Here is a 26,179-nt window from a genome sequence, read left to right as displayed (position 1 = left end):
AACACCCAGTATGAGAACTGCACTATGAAAATACAAAACTGAACTAACGTAATGTATTTCAAGTGTTGTTAGTGGCTTCAAAAGAGCATGTTCCTAATGGACATAAGGCAGTCAGGGCCTGTCTCCCACAGCAGGGAAAACTACTTGTGGGTGTCAGAAAGAGCAAATCTTTTTAAGTTGTATGCTTTCCTGTTGCTGGTTGTATTGGAAAATATATTAGGTGCTTGAAGAAAATGAACCACATTGCTCTTGGTGAAAATTAAGCATCACTCAGATTTAGGAAAGTTTGTCATAAGCATTTATTTTAGGTCAACTTGTATAGAGGATGTTTTTTTCAACAGATAAAGGCAAGGAAGTGTTTGTTTTCCTGTTTATTTCTTGTAGAGAAAAAAAAAAAGGTAAAATTCAAGATTCACCAGATACGCAAATTTTAAAAAGTTACACGTTTGTGGGGAATGCCTTGAGTGGAAACAAGCTATGAAGATGACACACAAAGCACCCGAGTCACTGAGGGGACGAGGACACTTTTTTCAAAGGGGAGATCTCACACTGAAAATCTTTGGCAGTACTAGAATTTCTTCTGATAAAACGAACTGAAATTGTTACTGAAAATAGATTTAGGCTGGATTCTGCAGCCTGCTCCATGATCAGTAAGAGACTGTATCAACTCAGAAGTGCCGATGAAATTTTTTTTATAATATTTGAACTATTTTGATGGGATCAGTGAACCTGGACTTCACATAAAGCAGTTTCTGATTCAGTAGAAAATGAAAGACTTTCTTTTTTTTATTAACAATACACTTTTGACTTGATATCTAGATTTTCAGTTGCAGGTTTGGGTTTTGGATTTTTTTTTTTTTTTCATGAGCTCTCTTTCTCTGTTGTTAAATATCTGGGGAGATTCACCTTCGTATTTCTCTCCTATGTGACCTTGACAACAAACCAAAATCTAATCACCTTGTAGGAAATGACAAAACAGGTTTACTTGGTGAGTTTTGCAGTACAGCTGTGAATATGGCACCAGACACTGGAAGGTCAAAGGGCTTGTACTCCATCAAGACTGATCTCGCATCCTCTCACTAGTATCAGATTTGCTGGTTCTGTGAAACCACAGGTATTTGCACAGCTGAAACACTAAGAAATAGTCTCAGCTCTAGGAGAGGTGGGAGGAAAAGACTGATATTTACAGTTCCAAGGAGATTTCGACTTCCCCTTTCCCTAGCAGTACAGTTTTGTTTTCTGCAAGGTTTCAACTGTTGTAACCAGAACTTTGTGCGCTAGATCGTTTGATCCAAACATCAGGCATGTCTGGTTGGCTGTTCGGTAACACAACCGGACCGTCGCTCCCTAATCCAAATCGATTTTTCCATGAAGAGCTGTTCTGCTGCGATGCTGCTGGAGAGATATCAAAGACAGTCTCCCTCAGGTCCAGCCGCAGGGTATCTCTCTTCCCGTTCAAGTAACCTCTCTCTGTTTGACTGTACGAATCAGACAGCTCTAAGACATCGGGACAAGAACTGGCTGATTCAGCAAGCTTTAGGCCTTGCTCAAAATCGCTAATCGACGTCTCACTGGAGATGTTGAGCATGTCAAAAGAGCTGCCAAGAGAACAAAGGCATCTGTGAATTTTGTAGACATCAGCAGCAGGGAGATGGCTGTTGTCTGAGGTATAATCCGACTGCTGCTGGGCGGTGTCACTAGAGCACTGTGATTTATTGAGCTGTCCTTCTTCTTTCATGCCAGCCGGCTGGATATGGTCCAGCCCAGACCCATCCCAAGCTTTCAGACCATACTTTCGACATCGACAATCGCGGCAGAGTCTCTCCCTCTGAATTTCTGCTTCTGAGTTGCTGTGCTTGTAAGGAGAGGAAGTTTGCAAGGCAGGACACTGGCACAGGCCAACCTGCTGGTCTCCAAGGGTCTCCTGCAGATTCTGTCTCTCTCTTTCAAGGGAGGGGTGGATTCCTATTCTGGGGCATCTGTTGTCTTCAACTTGAGTGTCTTCAGAGAGCACTGACGGCCGGTTGGACAGCTTGCTTGTGGAAGTGCTGTTGTCAAAACTGTCGCTGAGTTTTCTGGACAAGGGCTGGAGCTCATATTGCTCGTTTGCAGTATTGGACTCCTGGACCTTCCGCAACCGGCTTTGCTTCTCATTCCCCCCACAGGCAAAGCTTCCATTCAGCCCCGAGTCATCAGAATAGTCTTTCATGGTGTGGGCACAAGGCCAAAGGATCTGCCCACAGTTCTTCTCTGGGCCGAAGAAGCAGCACAGTGACTGGAAGAAGAAGCTGGCAAACCCACAGCTGATACACTTGATCATCATGATGAATATCCCCAACTTCCTATACGCCAGGACCGTCGCAGGCAACATAATGACACCTGCAGAGAAGAGAGCAGAAGCTGCCATGGCCGTGGCACAGCTCATCTGCTTCAGGGAAAAGGCCACTCGGCTCAGGCGGTCAGAATGGGGGCACAGATGATAGGAGATGCAGTAGTTGACGGTAAAGTCAACGGAGAGACCTACTGCAGCTGAAATGAAGAGAGACTCCACTGCATTGAGCTGCCACTCCAAGAGGACCAAAAGGCCAACAGTCACCAGGACAGTGCCTGCAATGGCAGTAACAGAGAAAACACTAAGGAGAACGTTCCAGGTAGTGAGCAGCAGCACCACGAAGGAAATGGCTATGGAGAGCCCCATGACCACCATCGTTTCTGTGCTGAGACTGTGCTGGAGGTTGTACAGCTCTAGTTTACTGGTAAACCATCCATTCTGAAGCCCCACAGGGGCAGTTTTCATTTCCTCTGTTACCCAGAGGTTGATTTCCTCATAGAATTGTTTGGCTTTGCTGTAGTTGAAGCTATAGTGATAAATAGTTTGAAACTGCAGCACTAAGGCAGCGAGATTTCCCTCCCCATCAAACCTGAGGCCCAGATCGTACAGTTCTGCCCCTTCCCTGCCTTGCTCCAGGAGCATCATTTTGATGCAGTGTAGGAAGACTTCACTTCCATAAGGGAAGGAGAACTGGTTACAGCAAAGGTTGAAGCTGTGGTCTCGCTGGGAGCACTGGCGACTGTCCATCCACCTGAGGAACTCCTCCATGAAGCACACAGTAGATTTCTGCTCTGTGTCACGGTAATAGAAAGTTTTGTTCTTCACTTTTTGGCAGAATTCGAGGAGCCACTTCTGGGCATCAGGGTTTTGGATTGTGAAGGTGACGTCTGTCACTAGGGTGCCGTTGCTTTTTGGATTGAAATGGTCCCCATTATCCACAGGCAGAATGCCCCAGACTATCGTGACAGGCATACGCTGCCCTTCTCCATGCTCCAGCCTCTCAAACATGAACTGGTGGCAGTACTCAGAATCGTACCTCTCAAAGGGGTGGCTCAGTCTAAACACCTGGACAGATGACGTCACAAGAGTTGGGAGTTTGAGTTTTGGGTTGGAACAGGAAATGTAGGCACCTCCTATCGCTAAGGCAGCAAACCAGCAGATCCAGATGTACCGAAACTTGATGACCCCACAAGGCAGAAGCTTTTCAAATAGTAGCTTGGAGGTTTCGGACAGTGTGTTCTGGAGACCCCTGAGAATGTAATGGAGGGAGAGAGCGACTCTCTTATGGCCAGTGTTGTTCCAGTAGTCTTCTGGCTTGTAAATGCAGGTCGTTGCTATGTAGCGCTCATACAGCACAGCCGAAGAAGGAAGCCAAGTCATCATGAATACCAGATTCACCAGCACAGAGGTGCCCATGTAAATAGCAAAGCAGCGGATAGCTATTATATTGCTAATGTAGCTGGCATAGAAAGCAGCACCTGTTGTGAAGCAAGATGCCAGCATGAGATATGCAAAATGGTGCATGGTTTGACTCACCCACTGAGAAAGCCCAGCAGAAGGGTTCTGATTCTTGCTGATGTTCCAGAGGTCAAAGAAGACAAAGGTGTGGTTGGCACAAATGCTGCTGAGAATGACGACTGCTGTCAGGTTTACAAAAGGGAAATAGGTGAATCTGAAGGCCACCTTGTACAAGAAGTAGGAGATCATTAAAGAGCTGACAACAGCGAGCAGGACCATTACGGTAATAAAGACTGAGCGTAAATAAAAAGAAATGCTTAGAAAAATAGCTAATATTGCCAGGACTGGATACTTAGTATCCAGTAAAAGATAGTGCTGGAATAGTTTTTGTTTAAGGCCCAGGTCCATTCCAGTGATAGATGTATAGTTATCAAAGAGATCCCAGGATTCCAGATTGTCTAAGTAGATCCCCATCATAGATGCACCTTTCCTTGTAGGCAAAAACAGCAGGCTGTATTTGAGAGATGGCACTTGGTACTCAATTGTCTGGGGACTAAGAAAGTCTCTGTCGACCAAGAAGTGCAGAAGCTGATAAATGGCGTTGAAGCGGGTACATTTTTCTGGGACTTGGGCACATTGAGAGTGTTTTTGTCTCACGGTCTCAGGACCTATGCAAGACGGAGTGAGGATACCTTTATGGTAGTCTGGAGCACAGGCACGAAGGAGAGCCAGGGTATGGGAGATGTCTCCTTGGGTTATCTCCAAACACGAAGACCTGTTGTACAGGACAGCAATGTAGTTCCCCAGAGACCAGCTTGGGCAGCATTCATTAGCTTCAGTACGTTGGCAGAGGTCTCTAAAATGAACATGTGAGCGTATCTGAAAAACAGATGAGGAAGCATCATGTCAGACCCTCTCTGCACGCTTCATCTTGCAGCCCCGTAGTGTTCCTTCCTTCTTGCAGTAATCCTCCCCTCCAGGTGTATAAGCCATCACTTGCTATCCTCCCAATGGCAAATTGCAAATACTAGAGCTACTGAAACATGCTAGCCTTTTGCAAAAATTAAACCCTGTCCTTATTTATATTTTATAACCTCTGATTTGAAAATTTGGATCCTACAGCAAACACAGCTAATCCAATTAAACTTCCCAATTAAACTTCCCACTTGCAAGACTTGCTGTCACAGTCTCCAAGATGATAGCTCCATTTCAATAATTAGGTTCTGCTGCCCAAAATTCTCAGCTGCTTCTGATGGACACCTTTGGTTTCTGGACCAAGCTCTTGTTCAGTGTCCGTTTATTCTTATTTAATGGCAGCTGCTACTTTGCAGCTGGACTTTAGTGACAGGTAGAATCATCTCTGTATTGCTAAGTAGGTAGAGAGCTTTGGAGTCCTCTAGGCTGAAACCTGTTCTACAGCTTATGTTATTTTTGTCTGGCTTCCTTTCAGCTAGAGATTAAAGATTGCGGCAGTCAGAAAAGAGACAGCATGTATATGTGTTCTTCCTGACATTACTAACCTTGTCTTGTTCAATTTGACACATGGACTGAATAGCTTGCAAGTTCCATAAGCTCCCAGCAGTTGTGGACATAAATACCAGCTGGGAATAGCTCTTTTCTGAAATAAAGAGGAAAAAAAAAAGAAGAAAAAAAAAAAAAAGGATTAGGTAATGAAGATGAATCAGCCAGGCTGTTTGGAGTACAATCTCTGTGCATAGCAAAAAAGAATAAAATATATTTATTGCTGTCTATATGACTGCTATGGAGGACTCCCTGAAGGGAAGCAGGTCACAAAGACAGTAGCTTGTAGTGAGTGGTAGCATCTGCCTTGTGTGATCTGACCTCTGCTCCTCGCCCATCTGTCAGCAGCAGGAGAGCAGCGTTGGGGCATTTTCAAAATACACTCTCTGTGCTGTCAGCATGCTTTTAGTGACTGCTGGCATCTGGTTCTGCACCCCTGGTACAAGTGAGGAGCTTGAGTTCAGCCAGAAACTCCCAAGGACCTGCAAGGTTTGGTGTTTGACTGATTTCAGAGGTGGAGTAGAGGCAGGGAAGGGAGTAAAAACATCTGCATGCTGTTCCTCTTTCTTCTACTTACTAGTGTCCATTTTTGGACAAACTTTGGGTGTCCTGGAGTTTTCCTCTTTTTTCTCTCCAGCTTTTACTGCCACTTATATTTTTCAAGAACAAAAGAAGGAACAGGGAGGGAGTGGGAACAGAGGGGGAGTGGGGCACATGCCATTTTTTCAGAGTATTCACTTTTCATATGGGTAAATGGGGAAAGCATTAGTCCTTTTACTGGTGCTTTTAAGGCATATTTCTAAAGGGAAAAAAAAGACGTATGGCAAAAAGTTAAGAAGGAGAAACAACCCTTCTCCAGAATTTCAGAACAAGCCTTTTCTAACCACTCAGTTATGAAGTGCTGGAAGATCACCACCTGAAAGGTGGCAGAGCTTTTACAGGGTGGTATTGTATACACTGCTTGCTTAGATCACTTTCAGAACATTTCCCTGTGCCCTAAACCACCTTGAAAATTCTGTATGCTGTTCAGTTCTGGGTGTGTACTACTTACTACCCCATTGAGATTTCACTCACCTGGGGGACCACAAAAGAAACCATCTGCTCTGTAGATTTGTTCCACCATTCTCCGTGTCCTCGCTTCTTGTTCTTCCTGAGCAGCTTTCTGTCCTCTGCTAATGCCAATGTCATCATAGCTAGCAAGAGATCAGATTATTGTTGTAACTAGAGATCATCTGGCTATGAGTTATATTCACTGACAAGGCTCTGGTGCCACACACAACACTGCTGCAGCAGTAAGAGTCATCTCTTCAAGTCATAGTCTTGAAAGAGCATTGCTTGGATGACAGCTTTTTGATATTGGGTTGACTGTGCCCCTTTATAGGGATCTTGATAAGACTAAGTGAGAAACTGCATCCCCTTGTGCAGACATGCTGAATCGCCTCTGCAGTCTCATAAAGGTAAACAGTAAGTAAACACATGAAAAGTTTAGAGCCTAATTCCTGGTTTCCAGAATAGGGAGCCCAAGTCCGTTGCAGGCAGACAGACTTTAAACTCTCCAGTGCCTTGGTCATTTTAAAGCATAGCATATATGTTGTAATTCACATAGATCTCTTGGAATGTTGAATCTATAACTTTAGAGCCAACATCTTCCTCACCCCCCACAAACCAAACTCAAATACCTTTTCTTCTCAGCATAGGGAGAAAGGGAAAAGGTCTTCCTGTAGCCTGTGTGGCTCTCTACGTTTCTCCACACAACGAGCTTTCTGCCAATGTCAGTATCTCGTGGCTCGAAACCCTGCAGCCAAGCAAAAGGGCTTTGTCATCAGCTTGCATTTTAGTTTAGCTTAGCTTTCCTTAATCCTCCTCCTAGACACAGAAACTATATGACATTATTACTGCATCTTGGAGAGATACAGAAATTGAATTTTCCCTGGAAATACTGCATCCCAGAGCTGACAGAAAAAATATTTCTCTTTTCCTTTCTTTTTTGGGCAAGGATGGCTACAATTCTTTCTCCCTGATCTCATAAGACTCTTCTCCTTCTCTTCAAGTAAAATAGTCACTTACAGAAATAGGAGTAATTTTCCTCTTCCTGGACAAACTCTAGTCTATTCTTATTTTCTCAGGATTCTTCCCTTAATGCAAGACAGGGATGACTAGAAAATGTGGGATCCTGCATGGAAAATGGGACCCTGTGCAGCAGTGCTAGAACAGGGCTGTCTCTCCATTTCAAGAGCATTGCATGCAGGCTGTAGGAGCCAAAGCCAGATCCTCCATTCAATCTCCACCCAGCCTAGCTAGTCCTTTCAGGCAACCCCATCCTTCCAGCAGTGGGAAGCAAAAGCAGCAATCCTGATTTGTTCTGGCAGTGTCTCCACAACAGTGTGAGTGCACTATTGCAAGTCCACAGCATTGCTGAGAGATGGGCTGGTGGCTGCCACTGGCACAGGCTGTGCTCCTTCTATGGTGTCAAAAGAAACAGCAAATACTGTGCATTACTCTGACACATATTCATTCTGAAGGAATCTTGCTTTGGTTGCACGCTGTGAAGATGTGGGTTAAGGACAGCAGGTCACTGATAAACATGGTCATTTTTTCTAGTGGCTTTAATGTCCTTCTTGATTTACTGTCCTGCCTTGCTGCCTCTATTGGCAGAGAAGGAAGGAAGTAAAGGCTCATTTTATATGGCAGAAAGAACATGTCACTGGTTGGCCCATGGCTTTTCCTTATGTTCATGTTGACGTATCATCTGTAGGGACTCACCATTAAGGGTTCTGAAAAGTCAGGCAAATTTCCAACAAGCAGGCCAGCTACAGTGCAAACCACAGCCGTCACTGAACAAAGCACCAGGACAGCTATGGGCCACTCCGCAATCATTTGAGAATAACTGGAATCAACAGGAGAAGAAAAAATGCAGCTGTTAAGGCACTTCTGCTCTTAGCACGAAACCCACTGTTGAACCAATGTAGTGTTAGTAAAAGGAAGTAAAAGAATTAGGGCTTTCTGGTTTGAGCATTTATTTATTGGAAAGCCTAGAGGCTCTAGTACAGCTATTAACGAACATATTATACCTCCAACTGGATGTTTGCAGGCAATTCTAATTAACTTGGGTAATTACATTTTGCCTCCCTACATTTTCCTGCTTTTTCAGTCAGAAATAATAAAAACCAGACTCTTGCATCCTAAGGCAACATGAAGCTTTAAATATTTAACTTAAAAGATTGCATTTAAAAAGAGCTTCTTCCTCCCCCCCCCCCCCCCCCCCCCCCCCCACATTGGGCAATCTAACCTAGTAGTTGCCTAACAGTTTGGCCTGCAGATTTTCAGCCTGTGGACCCTAAGAAGTCTTTGGACTATTCTGACAAGTCCCCTAAATATAACTAACTCAAGCAAGTCCATTGTCATTGGTCTAAATTCACTCACTATATAGGGGCCTGCCTTACTGTTGGAAAACGTACAGACATCTGCACAGCAAAAAAGGATGGAAACCACCAATCTGATGTGTAACCGAAGTTAGGATTGCCAGCAGCATTCACAGAGTGGACAAGTGGCTTCTGCATCCACAGGATGAGTGAATGTCACCCTGATACCAGCCTCAAAACCAAACACTGAACCTACAACGAGCATCTGCAAATGCAGCACAGTGGTTTTCCTTCAGGGTTTGGAGAACACCTACAAGCCCCCAGGCCAGGGCTATGCCTGGAATATGTATCAGTGTGGTATGGTGGCACACACATTCTTAATGACATTTCTGTACGAACAAAACCCTTCCAGAGAAGCGGCTTACTCTGGCCCAAAGTATTTTTGCCAGTTACTTTTGTTCTTAAGAGCTGGTCTAAAATTTTCCATCCAAGGTCTGTTTTTCTTTTGGGACAAACTGTGTCTCCTACAGGATGATCTGTCAGAACTACTATCCCACAGTTTTTTACCAGTGCAGGGTTTACTGCCTCAAGATTTTTGACTTCTTCAAAAATATCTGTTAAGAGATAAAGATATTGGAATGGGTTCCTGTTCTGGTTTGGCAGGTTCTAAGTACTTCTTCTATATTCTGATGTATTTCTGAAATATAAGAAATTCTTTGTTTAAAAATAGTTAACAAATATGTGAGCTTTATGAGGAATTAAAATATTTATGAACTTTAGAGTGGCTGTGCTGGTGCATATCAACCTCGAGGTGTAAAATTCCTGCTTGCCTGCTCTTTTGCTTCTCTTGCCTCCAACTTCACTGAGTCAAATAATGCAGCTATTTCTCATCATCAGAAATCATCACAAGCTCTTCAGACAGCTTTTCACATGACTTTTGGTTAGGCCTGGTATTTTTTTCAATTTAAGACTGCCTTACCAAGTTTGTTTTCATAGATGAAGGCTTCACTGTGAAAATGAACAAAAATTGCCCTTTATGCATTAGAGTACCCAATTTCTAGAGGCTGGTTTGGGTGATTCTGTGGCCAATTACCAGAAAAAAAAAAAGAATCAGTTGCGGTATCTGATGATGGAAGATATTCACCTAAACCTTCCAGAAAAAATAGTTTACAAAAATCAGCTTTTAAACAGAAGTTGAAAGCAATCAAATTATTTTAATTTTGAGAAATGTATTAAAAATCCTCTGTCTTTTGAAAAGATGTCATGGATGGGCTATCCTCCTGATTGCTCATCTGGTGGGCCAAGCTGGATTAATCCTATATATATATACACACACATATACATACACACACATACATATAAGATTATTTTTTTATATATATATATATCTATATATAAATATATAAAGCTATTGTATGGACTAGAGCCAGGCACCTGCCCCAAGAACAGCTATCAAGACAGCGTTGCTATTCATTAATGCAGGCTAAATTGATCTCACAAGGAAATTGAGATTTTTTCAAGCAGATGGGAAGCCCTGCGCGGGGAGCGCTGACCTTGTCTCTGAAGCTGGGCCTGCTGGGGATGTCACCAGCAATAATACTCTGCATTTCCTAATAGCAGGGTAGGAGAGCAATGATAATGGGGTAGAAGGACAGGAAGCTTTTGATATTAAACATACCTTTTTGGCATCCTGAAAGCTTTGTCATGTCTGCAGACAGAAAAAAGAAAAAAAGATGTGTTCGTTTATTATTTTCCTACGAAGCACAGTGCTGGGCTGTTAATGAGCAAGTTAACCCCTTCAGGGGCTGTAAAGCACCAGGCAGAGCCATTGCTGCAAGAATACTGGCACTACAGTGTGGGGAGAATTGCGGCACTACAGGAATTAGTTTAATGAATAACAGAATCTTTTCCTCTCCCATTGGCATTTTAACCAAACAGGATGGGAAGACATGTAGTCACACCACATTTTTGCCCCTCTAAGACAGCCCCATAGAAAGTAATGGTCATTAGCAATGTAATCCTATAGAAATCACACTGCAACTCTTATCCATGAAAACCTGTTTTAAGTGCTTGCCTACTGAATTTTTAAATTGTTTCTTGACAAAAGCATACCTCTTTATTAACTTTCATGAGTTGGGCTAGCAATGCCTATAGACAGTTTTATTTCCTGTTTAGCTCAGCAAGGATTTTCTGAAAAGGTGGCTTTCATTTGTTTCCTGAGCCCTTCCAAAGACAGCGTTTGTCCAGACTAGAGGAGCAGAAGGCCAGTGGAGCAGCTCAAAACATTTTACCAGGGTTTCCTTCACAGAGGAGCATTTGTTATTCCTACTTGTAGGGCTCTGCAGAACAAAATAAAGAAGCCTTCCCTAGGGGATCCAAGGTTACGTTAATGAATCCCTGAGGGCAAGCTTTCCACTGACATCTTAACAGAAAAGCTGCACCTCAGTGGGTCACCATATCCAAGGGATCTTTCATTCTGCTCTCTGTTTCCACTGAAATGTCCCCTTAAAATATGCCCCAGGCCAGCATGGCCTTGGGCTTCAATGCAGCTTCCAGCAAACTGCTCCCAGCTGTGTCTTCCTCCTTTCTCAGCAGCCACGCCAGGCTAAGCTCAGTGAGTGCTCCCTCCTCCTGTCGCCCTCCTCCTACGCTCTTGGCTTAAACTGGGAGAAGGTCCTGCTGTACTCTGACATCTGTGTGGGGCAGATGGCCCTGCTCCATCCTGGACAGCCAGCTGATGACCTTGTGGCAGCTCATCCTTCCTGGCAGGTTGTTATGTACGGAAGAAATGAAAAAGCAATGGAGGAGAGTTCCCCATGGAAAAGTCACTCTCAGTGGCACGTGTAATAAATTATATTGTGTTTTCCTCATCACACTAATGCTCTGTAGATTTGGGAGAGAGAAGAGCAAAGAAAAATCCTTACCAGATTATTAAAGAGAGGTCTCTTTCTGGCAGCACACTGCCCATCCTGTGCTAATTCTCTCACAATAGCTTCTCAGGCAGATTTGCTTGGATTAAAAACCCCATTCTAGCATTATTCTGTTATCACTTCTCTGTCTGCTAGTGCTGCACATTCTGCCAGGGATTTGCAATCCAGCTGTGTTTCCTACTTAAATAACCTGTTACAGAGAATGTAGCTGACAATTTTGTTGATAGCATATGAGCTAAAAAGGATCCAGGCTCCACTCCTCTTGACTGCAATTGCTCTACACTGCAAACACAAGCAAATTAAATCCTCTGTTAGTGGCTAGCAAATGAGACCATAAAGGGCTTTTGTGCCTAACCCCGCACTGCTGTGCAAAGGCAAGGAAGGAATCCTGTGCCATCTTTTATTGGACTTTGGTCACTACTGCTGTGGTAGCACAGGGATCATGGTCTTTAGTCCCAACAGTGGACTCCAAAAGGCACAGGCAGCGAGGATGGATGATGCTGGCTGGAAGGAGCAGAAGCTGCAGCTCAGGCTGTTGGGGAAGCCCATCCTGTATGCATCCTTACAGCACTGCCCAAGAAACATCCACCATCCAAGCAAGTCACTGGAGTCCTCTGCACACAAATGGAGTTTGCCCGATTCTGTCACGGATGATACAGAATTTACGCCCTAGTTGCTGCCCAACCTGGAAAACCAAATAATATTCCCCACTTCTGTATTTCTCACTGCTTAGCTGTAGCCAGTGCTTACTCTCTGCTGCCTCACCCTTCCAGCACAGGCAGCAGCTTCGGTGGGGGCAGAAAAAGAAATTAACTCTGCTCTTATCACTGAGAGACTCTGCCAAGATAAAGGATTAGCCAGCTGGATGTCTTACAGTGCAAAAGGAGAAAATGCAAAGATCATAAAAGATGGGCATAATCACAGCTGCATGATCTAGGAGCAACTGAGTGACCTTGGCTTTATCCAATCAGTCACCTTGAGAAGCAAATCCTGCCTCTCCCTGGTGTGGGAATGGCAGCTCTCTGTACACCCTCCACAGAGGGGGAGAGAGCAGATGATTCCACCGTGCATTTTGGGGCAGCCGCTGCCCCAAACTGAAGAGCAAACCCATGTTTCATGCATCCCCACTCAGACCCTTCTCATCCCCTCCTGCGTCCCACCACAAAGTTCTGGAGATGCTTTTTGAAAGCCCCTGAGCTGCTCTCTGTGTGCCTCTTACCTGACTGTTACAATGTGATGCTGCACTGGCCGTCGCTGCCCAGGGGACCACTGTTTCCAGGGGGTTTCCGAGGTCTCGTGGTGAGAAGCTGGTGCGGGATCACCACTGGAAAGGTGGGAACACAACATGGGCCTCTCGCCGTGCCCAGGGAGTGGGGGCAGGCCATAGCTGCCTCGGGGATCCTGCTGGTTGCAGGGGTAATACAGGTGATGCTGCTGCGAGTCCTGGGAGCTCGATGGCACCTGGCCGTTGGACTGGGTGGAGACTGGCCCAAGTGTGTGGCTGGAGGAGGGCAGGTGGTCTCCTCCCAGCCTGGGGGATGCAGGAATGGGGCAGTGATGGACCGGGCAGATTCTTTCCCAGGAAGTGCCACTGTAGCTGGGCTCGGTGTTCCCAATCTCTGGCATGGCAAGACATGTCTGGCAAGGTCCTGCATTTTGTTTTTCTCTATGAGGGAAAATAAAAGTACGGTAAAACAGCAGAGCAGTAGAAAGGCTACTCAGGGGAATCGCATCCTGCAAACTGGAGACTCTCACAGGCCTCCCACGTAACACAAGATGTAAAACCTCACCCACTATTTGCTGTAGCAACAGCCAGTCTCGGGGCTGAGCTGGATTATGCTTTTTATAAAGACATCCATGACTCACTCGGGGATTCCAACTGATGGAGAATCCATCACGTCTTTGTGTGTGTTGCTCCAAAATTTTGAAAAAATTGAGTAACATCCCCTCAACCAAATCTCCAAGATATTTCACTGTGGAGGGGGCAGAACACACTGACTGGTGATAATGGCAGGGTCCTAACTCAGGACCTCAGTGACTCCAGACACCCAGGGGAACAGAAACCAAAGGAGACTGCATGTGCAGAAGACAATCAATTATCTGTGCTTCTTGGGAAGATGGATTTGTTTGATTGCTCTGCAGAAGGATTGGCTCTGCTCCACGTTGGGAGAGTAGGAGAGTGAGTCACGCCTGGAACTGAAAAAAATGAACAGTGAACCTGATGGCTGTGATGGTGTAAAAGGGGCTCCAGCCTCCAGCCTGGCCCGTGCCCTAACGGCTCCCATGTCCTGCAGACTCTCCACTGGGCTCTTCAGGAACATGTTAGACATACATCTCCCAAGGATGACAACAAGAGATATTATTGGTCTTGGTATGTAGGAAGGGGATGGACTAGGATCTCTCAAGATCTTTTGAAGCTTCACGTTCCTCTGACTGCTCAATTTACTGACACAAAACATTTGCAGACTTCAGTTCCCAAGTAATGAGGTCTCTGCAGGATATGCTTTCTTCTCTCCAAGGGATTTAAAAATTATTTCGTTCCTGCAGTTCTTGATTTATGGAACCTGAGAGATTTTGGTAGCATGGAAAAAGTTTGAGTAATACATTGAGGGACTAGTTAGTCTGCATGACACTGAAAAACCCTTCACATACAATAGACTGAGGTCACAGTCACCCCAAAAATGCCTTAGGAATTGCTGTCTCAAGAGACGCAGCTGGTCCAGGTGTTGGAGTTTCAGCAGCACTGTGCAACCTGGAGCTCAGAAAGAGAGCACAATATGGAAACACCAGTAGTCTCTGGTCCTTGTTCCGAGCACGTGCTGTGGTGTCTACAGCTGACTTATGTGTCTTGCCTGAGTGTCTGGCATTGAGGATTAAGGACGACGAATGATTCAGGCCAGCTAGAGTCACAAAATGTCTCAAATCATTGAAGAATTATGAGTGCTGGAGCAAGACTAGATGACATGAACTTTAGCCTGAGGCACCTGATGTGATGTGGGAAGAAATGAAGGCAGAATGTTTGAGAAGGGAATATTTTTGAAAATTTGCAGAGTCCCTCTCATTTCTTTTTCAGACAGCCATGGAAAAAGACAGAATTTTAGCAATTACAAGTCTCTGGAATTGCACCCAAAGTTAAATGGCATGATACTATCAATGACAAAAGGGTTTTGAAGAATACTATTAGCTCAATATTGCTTGAAAATCGGTATTTTTTTTCCAGAAAAAAAGGATATAGTTGCCTTGGCATCTTGTGCTGTGTACTTTCCAACATCAATTGAGTTTGTCAACACTGAGAAACTATATTTCATGATTGTAGAAAATGGGTTTATTATTTAGTTAAAATCATTACAATGGAGTAACGTTTGTGGTAGCAGTTATAGCATTGCTGGTATGGAGACTCATGGCACAGACATTGCACTCTGCTTTACTTCCACAGTGTACCAGTCCAGGGGCTAGTAACAAAGAAATCTCGACTGATTAGACACCATCCAATGCTAATTTTAATTTTTAAGCCAGAAGACAGCTACAGCATAGTTACAGACATGGATGGCATGTTCAGGGGTGCTCATTACCATGACACTGACTTCAAAAGCAATAACCAACGTTCAAATGTAGATTTTCTGAAGCTCAGGCCATGCAGGAGGGGGGAACTATATAGGGGATTTTACTTTGCGTTGTCAGATTCCTTTGCTGAATATTTTTTGGTATTGGCCAAGGAAGGGGAGAAGAAATGGCAAAATGATATTAAAATAGTCTGGAAATACCAGTGTCTGTGTAAGTGAACTTTGCATCTTTGGAAGAGTCCATACACCCAAAGAGAGCAATGCCGGACAGAATCTGTGAGACCATTAACATTTCCTATGACAACAGATATACAAAGTGGCTAGAAAGAAGGCAAAGTTTGCACTGAAGCAGGTGCCAGAAAACCAGCAGACAGATGCATGCACACTTCATTGAGATAAGCTTGACAGGTTGTCCCCAGCAGTTCCAGTGCTTGGTTGCCTCTGCTCTGCAACCCAAAGTACTAGTAAGACTGGAGCTAGTTCAGTGTAGCAAGAGGAAGTGCTGTTGGCCAAAGCAGGAGCTCCTGAACAGATTGTGACAATGATACCCCATTCACCCACAGAATTTGTCAAAAGAAATAATACCAAGCACGTTGCATGAACTCCTTGCTGTCCTGTCACAGATGGATTAGTGGCAGGATTACCCAGACTTTCAAGCGCGTGATTTGTGTTATAGCTCTGTATAAAGGTAGGTTACAACAGAAGACTACAAATTTGTCATTGGTGTATATGAATGCGATACATGAGATTATAAATCACATGCCAGCAGAGCTGTTCATGAGATGTAATCTAAAGTCTTGTCTGGACTTGCTACAGCCTCATCAGAGTCATCCCTGCACCGGGAGGGATTCAGGTTCAGCTGCACTGCTGCAGCACAGGGCAGGTGCACTGCAGAGAGATGGAAGAAAGATCATGGTCTGTGCTAGTCAATGTATAAAATGACATCTTTAATTAGTCATTGCCCGTCTATGCTAATTATAGAACCAGCCTGACTGGGGGATGCTAACCACCACGTACTCTACGGCTCTGGCAAGCTGCAGGGGCAGTTTGTTTGGGAGAGCTGACCTGGAGAGTCCCTCAGTCCACTCGCTCAAGCTTAGAGTGTAATTCATCTCACTCCTCCCAGGTGTCCAGTGACTGCATCTTATTTGAGGCTTGTAGTTTTGTACAAGTTGTGCTGGGTCAGGGAATTTTCATCAGAGTGCTGCGATTGTGGTCGTGTTATGCTTTGGCAAGAGCTTTTCTCACTCCCTTTTTGATGCCTCTAAGTTACTATTTTCCCTCTACCTTGATCCTGTTGTTTTTCCTAATTTTTGTACACTTTATAGGCGATGGTTTCCTACAATGCATAGTAATTCGCAGAGACACTGCTGCACTGAGAGTTTGTGGTTTCAGTATTCCCACACCTGGTCAAAAACAAAATTCTTTTTCGTTTAAACTGCTGGATCTGCATAGGAGATTGGGACCGGAAGGTTTTCATAACTAAATTAGTCTGATGTTCTGCCACAGCTGCCTCATCTGATGGTGACTATGTAACACTGGACAGAACAAAAAGGCTTTCAGAAAAAACACTTTGAAGATGATCAGGAAGATGCAGGAAACATGCAATGAAAAATTCCTCCTCCAAAACCCCCTCAGCTACAAAACTTCCTGCTGGGGAAAGCAGATGACAAACTCTTGGATGTCATAGATTGCCTCCAGTTTTTATGTACATACATTAATACATTTGATTCTAATATTTCACATGAAAGCCCATTCTTCTTGTTTACCTTCTTTGCTGCGAAACACTGTGAAGTTCTGTTTTCCCCACATGTAGTCTCTTAACTTAATCCTCTGCCTGCTCAGTGACTTCATATTTTAGAATAACTTTGGCTAGTTCAGATCATTGACTCGTGACTCTTCTTCATTATCTCCTTTTCAGACTAAACAATTACAGTTCTGTCAATCACCCTCTGGATATGAGTTGCCTTATGCTCGTTTCTCTCCAACTCCATCACGATGTGATCTCGGTTATCCAAAATCTCCAGGGAAACCTGGAGCTCGCAAATAATGATCGATTTGGATAAACACTGCTGGCAGTTCTGCAGAATTTGAGTCTTCACTTGCTACACTCCCAATTAGCCATAGTGCTGGCGGGCTTAACGTTTGATATGCTGAGGTCTGCACCAGAGATGTAGGCTAGTCCTTCTTTGCCTGCAACCATGTCGCTATTACTTTTCTGGGCCCACAGGACCCTAAACTATGCTAGAAAAACGGTTGGGGGGGAGTTTCTGATACCTGTTTACTGTCAGGCAGGAGAAGAGGTGGGCAGAGCACCGCACAGGACTCTGTTTGCCACACTGACACTAGCAAAGACTAACATCAGGGGAAGAGAAACTTTTTTTTTAACGTTCATTCCCAGTCTGGGCCATGTCAGATATTTGACATCTTTGGGATTGAGTGGGCAGAAAGCGTGTCTCAGCCACAGAAAAGCCTACAGAGGCAGCCTGACAGCCTCTATTTTCTTCTTCAAGCTCAGCTGGATGCAACCAAAGAGATGCTGGGAAAAGAGAGAATGAGGAGGTGCAGGGCAAGGAGAAACTGGAGTTTACTGCTTCTGTTACCCATGGCAATGAGTTGCATTTCTCACACTATTTCCTTCCCCATCTCTTCCCTTGAGATGTCTAGACGGTATAATAATCTAATTTATGAAACCGCTCAAGTCACTTTGAGGGCAGCAATGCTTTTCTGAGACAAGTACCAGGGCACAGGCAGCCTACTATATGTGGGGGAACCAGCAAAAGGACAGAAGCTTCTTCCCACAAGAAAACATGCAAGATAAGGTCAAGACTTCTAAGGAGATGGCTTTCTGCCCTTCCACCTCTGCTGGGATGCGGAGCAGTGGTAGGCACTGCGGAGTCTGCGGCAGAAGCCAAGGGCTGAATGCTATGGTGGGCTATCTCCCTCCTCCCAAAGACCAGCATCCCGCTAAGAAGCTTGGACACTGCCCTGCAGAAGGTGTCAGCAGGACATGGCTTTAGCTGCTCACCTCCCCACCAGCCTGAGCATCAAAGCCCCAGCAAGAGGGTTTGCTGGAAGCATGCCGTGTTGGCTGCCTGCCCCCAACTCCTTCCCCCTTGGGATGGCTTCACTGTGCCAGCACACAGAGCTGAGCTCAGGCGGAGAAAGGTTTGCAGGGCAAGGAAATGACAGCATACGGTCACCTTCCCTTTCCTCAGCCACTCCATCTCTTTGGCACATCTCTGGTCTTGCTTCCCTCTGAGCCACGCAGCAGAAGAGCACAGGCGTCTCTGAGGGAGAAATGGGCCAAAAATATTCAGAGTTTTGAAGGAATGGCTTCTTTATTGTTCTGCTAATTCTACCCTTGTCCCCAAGACCATTTCTATAAGCACTTCTTTTTTTTTTTTAGTAGAAAGATTATCTCACCCTTTGCATACTAAGGAGAGGATCAGGAAAGCAGCACTTTGCATATGAAAGATGGGAAACACCTACCAAGTGAATGGAGCTGTCTGATGCCTGAGTCAAACTACAACTTCTGTTGACAGAAGAATCTCAAGGGGGAATAAAAACAAGCGGGAGAAAGGGCAAGAGTCTGTATCTTGACTTCAACCAGAGCCCTTTTTCCCTGGAACCTTTGCTCAATTGGACATTAAGCACTGCAAAATCTCATTCATAAAAAAAGAAGCAAGTTTTATTTTCTTTCACTTTTTTTCTTACTCTAGCAAGGTTTTGCTTGCATATCAGCTGTACAAGTTTTCCCAAATGAAAAAAAAAAAATTCTTTCTGAATTAAAACCATGTGCTATAGGTCGGCTCCCATCTAGACTAATGGCTTTTTCCTGGAGAGCTGTAAATGACTTTTTAAGAATGGGGTTTTATAATGGAATTTAAATAGAGGTTTTCTCTTTGAACATAGCCCCAGCAGAACAGCAGTGGAGCTCTCGAGAAAAAAGAGCTTCTTTGCTTGTTTTATGAGGAGATAAGAGTGCCCTTTCCCAGAGATTAGGGAAGGGTTCATTGCGTTTCACTCTCACCTTGTTATCTAGCTCCCCTGTCTAGCTGACAGGGAGAGACAGGCACCTCATAAGCAATTAATCTCCTCCTTAGGCTGGGTCAAATTCTCGTGCACTAAAAAATGTCTGTGTAGTTGCTATTTGTTTTGCTTTTTTGGTCTGGCAGCAGGATAGTGAGTATCCTTGAGAAGACCTACAATCTTTTTGTTAATGAGACTCCCGAGTATGTTAAATCGTCATGAAAAATTAATGAGACTGCAAAACTCTGCTTCCCACGTAGTCTGCCAAGAAAAGTTTAGTTTTATAATCCTTTCCATTGACTCGTCTGAACAGCCTTACCTTTACCCCAGGCAGCTACTGCTGCTGCGGGTACAGGTATGTGTGATGGGATACAACCAGACACAAAGGGCTCAAGATCCTCACCCAGTCTTTGGTGCCAGAATAGGTCTGGATGCAGCTTGCTCTATCTACACTAGCAGTGTAAAATGTGCTGGTAAAATCATGTTTGCTAAGCCTTGTTTTTAAGAAAAAAGAAACAAAATGAAATGAAATGAAAAGGGAAAGGAAAAGAAAACAACACTTTGCTACCCCAGACTGAAAGAGGCTAGAAGGAAGGTAGTGTTTTCAAACATCTGTATTTTTCTGATGATGAATTGAGCATTGATGATAAAGAGCATTGGCAAGGAGCAGAGGATGGGGACTACAGGGCTAACCCTTTAGTGGCTATATGAAGAGCCTTGCATAAAGAAGCATTTATGTATACGCATGCTCAGGACTGAGAGCGCTATCCTCTTGTACTTTATTGCCATAGATTTTAGTTCCTGAGTGAGCAGCATGAGTGAAATTCAAAATACGCCTGTTTCAGATGGCTTAACTCATCTCTATAACTTTAACTCTTACAGGCTGCAGCATTCATTTCAAAAGACCTGTTTGAATGAGCAAGGGTTACTGAGGCAAGCAAAGCTAAGAGGGCTTCAGTGATAGCTCTGACTCCATCGAATGCCCAAGATTTAAAGCAGTGCTGGATTGCCTAACAGTCACTCAGCAAGCACCGAGACCTGAAAGCACACCAGCCTCTGGCTGAGATATTCAAAGCTGTCTAAAGAGAAGTGACTCCCCTGCTGGGTCCCCCAGGCAGGTGGGCAGGTGGGGATGTCTCAGCGTGGATATCCTGTACCAGACAGAAGGGAAACTCTTTGGCTTTCAGAAGGAATCTGTGTGCTGCTGACCTCGGGGTGTGCTCTGGTCAAACAGAATCCAAAGAGCTCAGAAGATCTGTTGCCTCCGGTCTAACAAATGGCAATGTGCTTGCAAATTTGGGGATGGCTCCTTGCCCGTGATCATGGGCTTGTTGACCTTTCCAGAAAATGACAATGATTGTGGCTGCCAACCCGGTTTAAGACACCAGGTAAGGGAGCATATGGCGCGGGGGAGGGAGGGGGGGGAGAAGGCGAGGGCTGCAGGTCTTAATAGAAAAAATCTTTGGAGCGAGAGCCGTGCTTGCCCATAGCCTAGCGCAATGAGGACCCTGTCTGAAACATGCCGGGCTTCACCAACAATAGCTCACCCGTTGCTGCAGAAGGGAGAGCTCACCATGTTGCAGGATAAAAACCTGCCAGGGAGGCCAAGCCAGGCGGTCGCCACCCCTCCCGCCCCCAACACGGTGGGCTCCGCACAACGTGCCTGGCCCCGTGAAGGAGCACCGGGGGCACCGGCCGGCCGGCCGGCCGGCCCCCCGTCTCCCAACCCCACAACCGAGGGGTCGGCAGCTCGGCAGGCAGCTCGGGGCTTTGCCTGCTGTCTCGCTGGGAGGACGGGACACACCTCAGCGGGGCCGGGGAGTGGGGGGGGGGGGGGGCGGCGCCCAGGTCCGCAGCCCCGTCCCCGGCAAAAAACCACCACCAACAAAAAAACCCGGTGGCACCGGCCACCTCCGCACCCCTAGAGCCGGGGGTGGCGGCAGGGCGGCAGCTCCCACCCGCGGGGACACGGCTCGGCCCCGCCGCACCGTGCGCGGCCCGACCCCGCCGTCTGCCCCTCCGCACCGGGCACGGCCCCGCTACCGGCTGCCCCCGTCCTTGAGGGGAAGGAACCCCCCGCTCCCCCCGCCACCGGCCCCCGGTGTCCCGTCGGGGACCCGCGCTCCTACCTGGGCGAGGCGCGGCGCGTCCCCTCGGGCCGCTGCTCCCGCCGCGGCGAGCCCGGCGCGGCCTCCATGGCCGGCGGCGGCGGCGGGGCGCTGTCCGCTGCCCGCGGTGCTGAACGCTCCCGGCGGCGGCGGCGGCGGCGGCGGCGGCAGCGCCCCGGCGCGGTTCCGCGCAGCGCTTGCGCGGCCGCGGAGGCGGGTCCGTCGCGGACGGCCAATAGCCGCGGGGTGGGAGCGGGGGAGATGCCGCCTGCCCCGGTGGGCTGCCTGCCGGGGACGTTGGGGGGACGGGTGAGCACCGAGACCGGACCGATCGCCTCCTCCCTTCGACCCCGGGGTCAGCCCGGCTCTTGGGGAAGGGGGTTGAGGGTGGAGGGCGCTGCGAGGAAGCAGGGGCTTCTCCAAGTCTGGGGATGGACCTAAACAGCCTCGCCCGGCCCCAAAATCCCCTCGCCGTCCTCAGCCCGAGCAGCGCACGGTTCTTGAGGAAAGTCGGCTTGCGGCGGGTTGGGGGGGAGCTGCAGGGTCAAAGAGTGCACAAATCCCTCTGGGTGGCGGGGCCATCGGCTCAGTGGAGTTGTGCTCCTGCTTTGGTCCAAGGTGGGAGAGCTCCCAGAAGCACTCCCGGACCCACGTGGCAGGTGCCAGGCAGCATTTGAAGCATGTGGGTTTACCCTCTGGATTTTAGCAGCATTAAATAAGTAAGCAATTCCTTGACGTAGACGGTAGTTTTGAAACAACGGAGTTGAAAGCACGGAGAACGTAAGGAGGTCAGACCCCTGCCCCTCCTTGCAGGATCCTGCTAGCGTTGTCTTTTGATACCATGAAATTGCACCGAGTTACGTGGTAGCCACACGTGTCCCTTAGTGCTGTGGGGAGAGCTTTCCACAGAGCTTGTGGAAGACTCGGGGTGGCTGCTCATTCCACAACCTCTCCCATGCCAATGACCATGATGTTGCTTGTGCTAGGAAGGGCCTGAGCCTTTCTTGTGACTGTGTGTATGGCCTTGAGAGTGGAAGTGACCTTCTCCTTTCTCATCATCCTGCGTGTGGCCATGGTGATGGCTATGACCTTCTCCCTTCTCATGGCCATGCCTGTGGCCCTCGCTGTGGCAGTGACCTTCTTTCTCATGAGGGTGGCATCCTTTTTGCTTCACATGCTACAGAAAAGCCAAAGCGAAAAAGAAGAGTATTAGACCAGAGAGTATCCCATAACCCCCACTAATCCTCTAGCTGCTTAGAGTAAGCCCTTCCTGCCTTAATGACTTAAATGCCCGAGATAGTTTAAAGAACATAAAGCTTTTCCTAATGCCAGGGTAGGTGACACTCTCCGACCGTAGGCTGACACCTCTCCCAACCCGTCAAGAGGGAGTTTCTGAGGACAGGCTGCAGGCAGTGCCGGTGTCCCAGTGCAATGATCCCTGCTGGGTTGGGTCGCAGGGTGCTGCCCACATCCAGAGGATCCCAGGGTGCTTTTCTGAGCCTTAGCCATAGAAATGTTGCTTGCCTGGTAGGATCAGATATGCTGCAAGGAGCAGCTACAGAGTAGCTTGTATTATGTGGCCCAGCAGGAAAGTCTGAAAGCTGGTATCTGTTGAAAAGATTGGCTGGCATTAATGGGATGACAAGGACATGGGTGCTATTTCCTTTTCTTTCTTCCCAATGCTAAATAATAATACTTGCAACAGTAATGATAATAATAAAGCCATGGGAGCTAAAGGATGGTGGGAATAGGCTGAATTGCAAACATCCCACTGCTTCTGACAGTCACATCTTACAGCTTTTAGTTTGGCTCAGCCCAATGTGTGAACTCCTTGTCTGTGAAGTGGGGGTGATCACACTTCCTCACTCCTACAGCTTGGCAGGTTTCCTCCGTGGCCTGCAAGGTATTTGACACATGGATTCTTTTCTTTTTAATTGCCCTTGCCCAGGCACTACAGCAGGGCTTATGTTCCCAGCTAGCTGCACAGCACTGCGCGAGGCAGTCAGTGGGGCTGCCCACATCCCTCTCAGAGCTGTTGTTACATGGCCAGGGCTGGAGCAGTCAGTCAGTACGTCATGTTGGCTTTTTTTCCCTCTTCATCAGCATGGGAGCTGGCTCTTTGCCATAGCAACCCCTATCCAAGACCTGCCAGCATCAGATGGGTCCAGCTGGTCCCTGGTGTCCCTCCGATGTGGAGGAAGGTGGAGGAGGGTGAGCGAGAGGGACAGGGAGAGAGATGACCAAAAAAAAAAAAAGTAGAAGGAAAGAGAAAAATGGCAAAAAAGGGTCAGGAATATTAAGAAAAGCCCACAGACAGTAATGGATACCTGTGGAAAAGAGAAAAAAGCTGATGAGCAGAGAAAGGGGGAGAGGGGGAAAGGAGAGGGAAAAGACATGACCAGGTGAATGGGACAAAGATGCACTGGGGGTGATGTAAGAGGTGGCCAAGGGGTGAGGCAAGTTTATGAAGCTGCTGTGCTGCAAAAAACTCTCTGTCATGCGAGACCGCAATTTTCTGCTGCTGACCCTGAGAAACGTAGGTGATCCATCAACTACTCCTCTTTCATGAGAAGTATCCAAGAGCAGAAAGCCTGCTGGCTTGGGGCTTGAGGTCCCCAGGCAGGGCTTGTAAACCTCTGCTAGTAAAAGGCTTAGGTATTCACACATGGAAAAAGGTCAGAAAGCACCGATCCCAGGAGAGCCAGGGCAAACATCTCCTCTCCACCTCATGCCCGTTGTCTCCACAGGAGGCAGGGTGAGGTAGTTAGGCTGCCAAGGGGACTGCGTAACAGAGCCCCAGGAGGAGAGTTGGGTATTTTTGACACTAATTGGTCTTCGTGGCAATTGAAGACAGATTTCTTACCTCTCCTGCTTGACCTGTGAAAGAGAGAAGAGAAAAAAACTTTGCATTTAAGCTTTGATACATTTTTTACTTGAAGCATCTCTTTTCTTTGTTTTGTATAGCTTATTGCTTCTCCTAGCCCTCCTGCTCACCATCCACTTGCATTTCTTTCACAAACAAAAAGCAAAACATTGTCTCTGCAGCTCTCCTGTGTCTCAAGAGAAGTCTTGACTCAAAAGCCAATGCTACCTTTCACCTGCTGCGTGTGCAAATTCCCCCCAGTTTGGAGGCTACTCCCTCTCCCACCAAAGTCAGTAACAAGGCTTCCTTTATCTTTAGGAGTACAAGCCAAGCTTTAGGAGTACAAGCCAGGCATATCCTTAGGGAAGTCTAAGAAGGCAGAATAAAGCTTTAACTTGATGGGCTGGCAGACATGACCGAGAGCATTTCCCAATGGATTTGCTTTGCGCTACAGTCACAGTTCAGTGTGGCTCATTTCATGGTGCCCTATCTTAGCATGGTTACTTTCAGCACAATTCATTTTCCTTCACTGTAAATCAACATTTCCCCAAGCAGAATTTAGCTCGGTTCATGATGTCCTGACTCCCGTTAGCAGAGCTCAGCATTTCACACACCAGCCGCTGCTGGCTCAGCGAAGCCCACGCAGCAGCCAGGCAAGGCAGGGTGCTGAAGCGTGGTGATCCCAAGCTCCCACTGTTTTGCAGTCTCTTGGCTGGTTGCTAACATTTGCCATCGGCTATTTTGGCTCGGATCACTTTGGTTCATCTCCGCTGATGCTGTCACAAGACAATCCCCTGTGTGCTCTACCCTTTCTGCTCTTGCTCCTGTTCTTCTTTGGATTGTCAGGAACAGGCAGCAACATGTCCATGGAGGATATCAGCTCCTGATAGCCCACTTTTGCTCCTATGCTGTGCTAGCATCGCCCTCTGAGATAATCGTATCTCTAGGACTGACATGGTGGGTCCCTGCACCTCCAGAATTCCTCTTGCTACACTGCAAATATATTCATTTAATATAAGGCCTTGACCACTTCTTAACAAGGTGGACCTACAACCTGCTGTTGAATCTTGGGCATTGGTTTTGGCATCTGTTTCTCCCTCTTGCTGCCCCAGGAGATGTTTCAGGATTTGGCCCCTTTGGAAGTACAGGCCAGGCTATTTTGTGGTTCTAACTACTACTTAAGGAGACTACACTGGCTGGCATCCCTGAGATGGCACAGTGAGCAAAGATGATACCTGTCCCTGGAGGTACATGTGCTCTTCTTCCAACAGCTGTCAGTCATTTTTAGTCCCTATCTGACATTTGGCTCCCTCAGAGTAGGATAGAAAGAAAAATACAGTGTCAGCAGCAGCCTGCAAAACAAAGCCAGGTCTTGGGCAAAACCCGAGAGCATCTAAGTAACAGCCAAAGGATCCCTCACCTGAATCCGTGAAGCATTGTTCAATACAGGAGGTGAACAATGAAGAAAAATAAGAATAGGGCAAAGGGAATAAAAAATGAAGCTGCTTTTATTGCAGTTGAAGACGCCTCTTTCTCAGCCCCCATGTGTGCATATGACTAACACCAAACGCTCTATGCCCAGGCAGGTCCTGTATGCAAAGAGGCTCCTGTTCATAAAAACACCACCAAGCTGTGCACGAGCACATGGCTGGACTTGAAAACAGAGAGAGCTGTGATGGTCATCTTGTTCCTCTACAACACAGACCATCATATTTCCATCAGTCACTGTGTCAATAAACCTGGGAGCTGCTGCACTGGAGACACACACATGGGTGCTGCCCAGCTCCGAGCGGAGCAGCTCCCACCACACATCAGTCACATCAGCTGCAAAGCAAGCAAAAGCTTTGCTGCTCAGCAAGTGGTGCTCTCCTGGCACCCAATCCACTTAGAGCACTAGGGCTTTAAAATAGCCTTTTTGGTGGTTTGGTGGATACCCCCAGCACCTGGGGCAGGAAAATGAGATAGAAATATTACCTACACACTCGTACTTCTTCCCGTTAGGGCAAATCC

The 26,179-nt window shown here is 46.7% G+C and overlaps 1 protein-coding gene across 1 annotated transcript; it reads right to left on the bottom strand.

Moving 5' to 3' along the window:
• Positions 1-393: 393 nt before the first annotated feature.
• Positions 394-21,418, bottom strand: DISP2 (dispatched RND transporter family member 2). Its single transcript, XM_049821025.1, has 8 exons — positions 21,328-21,418; positions 12,823-13,269; positions 10,352-10,381; positions 8,075-8,198; positions 6,991-7,106; positions 6,386-6,504; positions 5,311-5,408; positions 394-4,669 (listed from the first exon to the last, which is right to left on the bottom strand). Exons 1-8 carry the CDS (start codon positions 21,393-21,395, stop codon positions 1,250-1,252), a joined length of 4,422 nt encoding a protein of 1,473 aa, XP_049676982.1. The 5' UTR covers positions 21,396-21,418; the 3' UTR covers positions 394-1,249.
• Positions 21,419-26,179: the final 4,761 nt, after the last annotated feature.

Source organism: Accipiter gentilis, chromosome 17 (assembly GCF_929443795.1).
Source record: "Accipiter gentilis chromosome 17, bAccGen1.1, whole genome shotgun sequence".
Classification (NCBI taxonomy): Eukaryota; Metazoa; Chordata; class Aves; order Accipitriformes; family Accipitridae; genus Astur; species Astur gentilis.
Note: the sequence above shows the minus strand (reverse complement) of the source record. Positions and strands in the feature narration are given on the sequence as shown.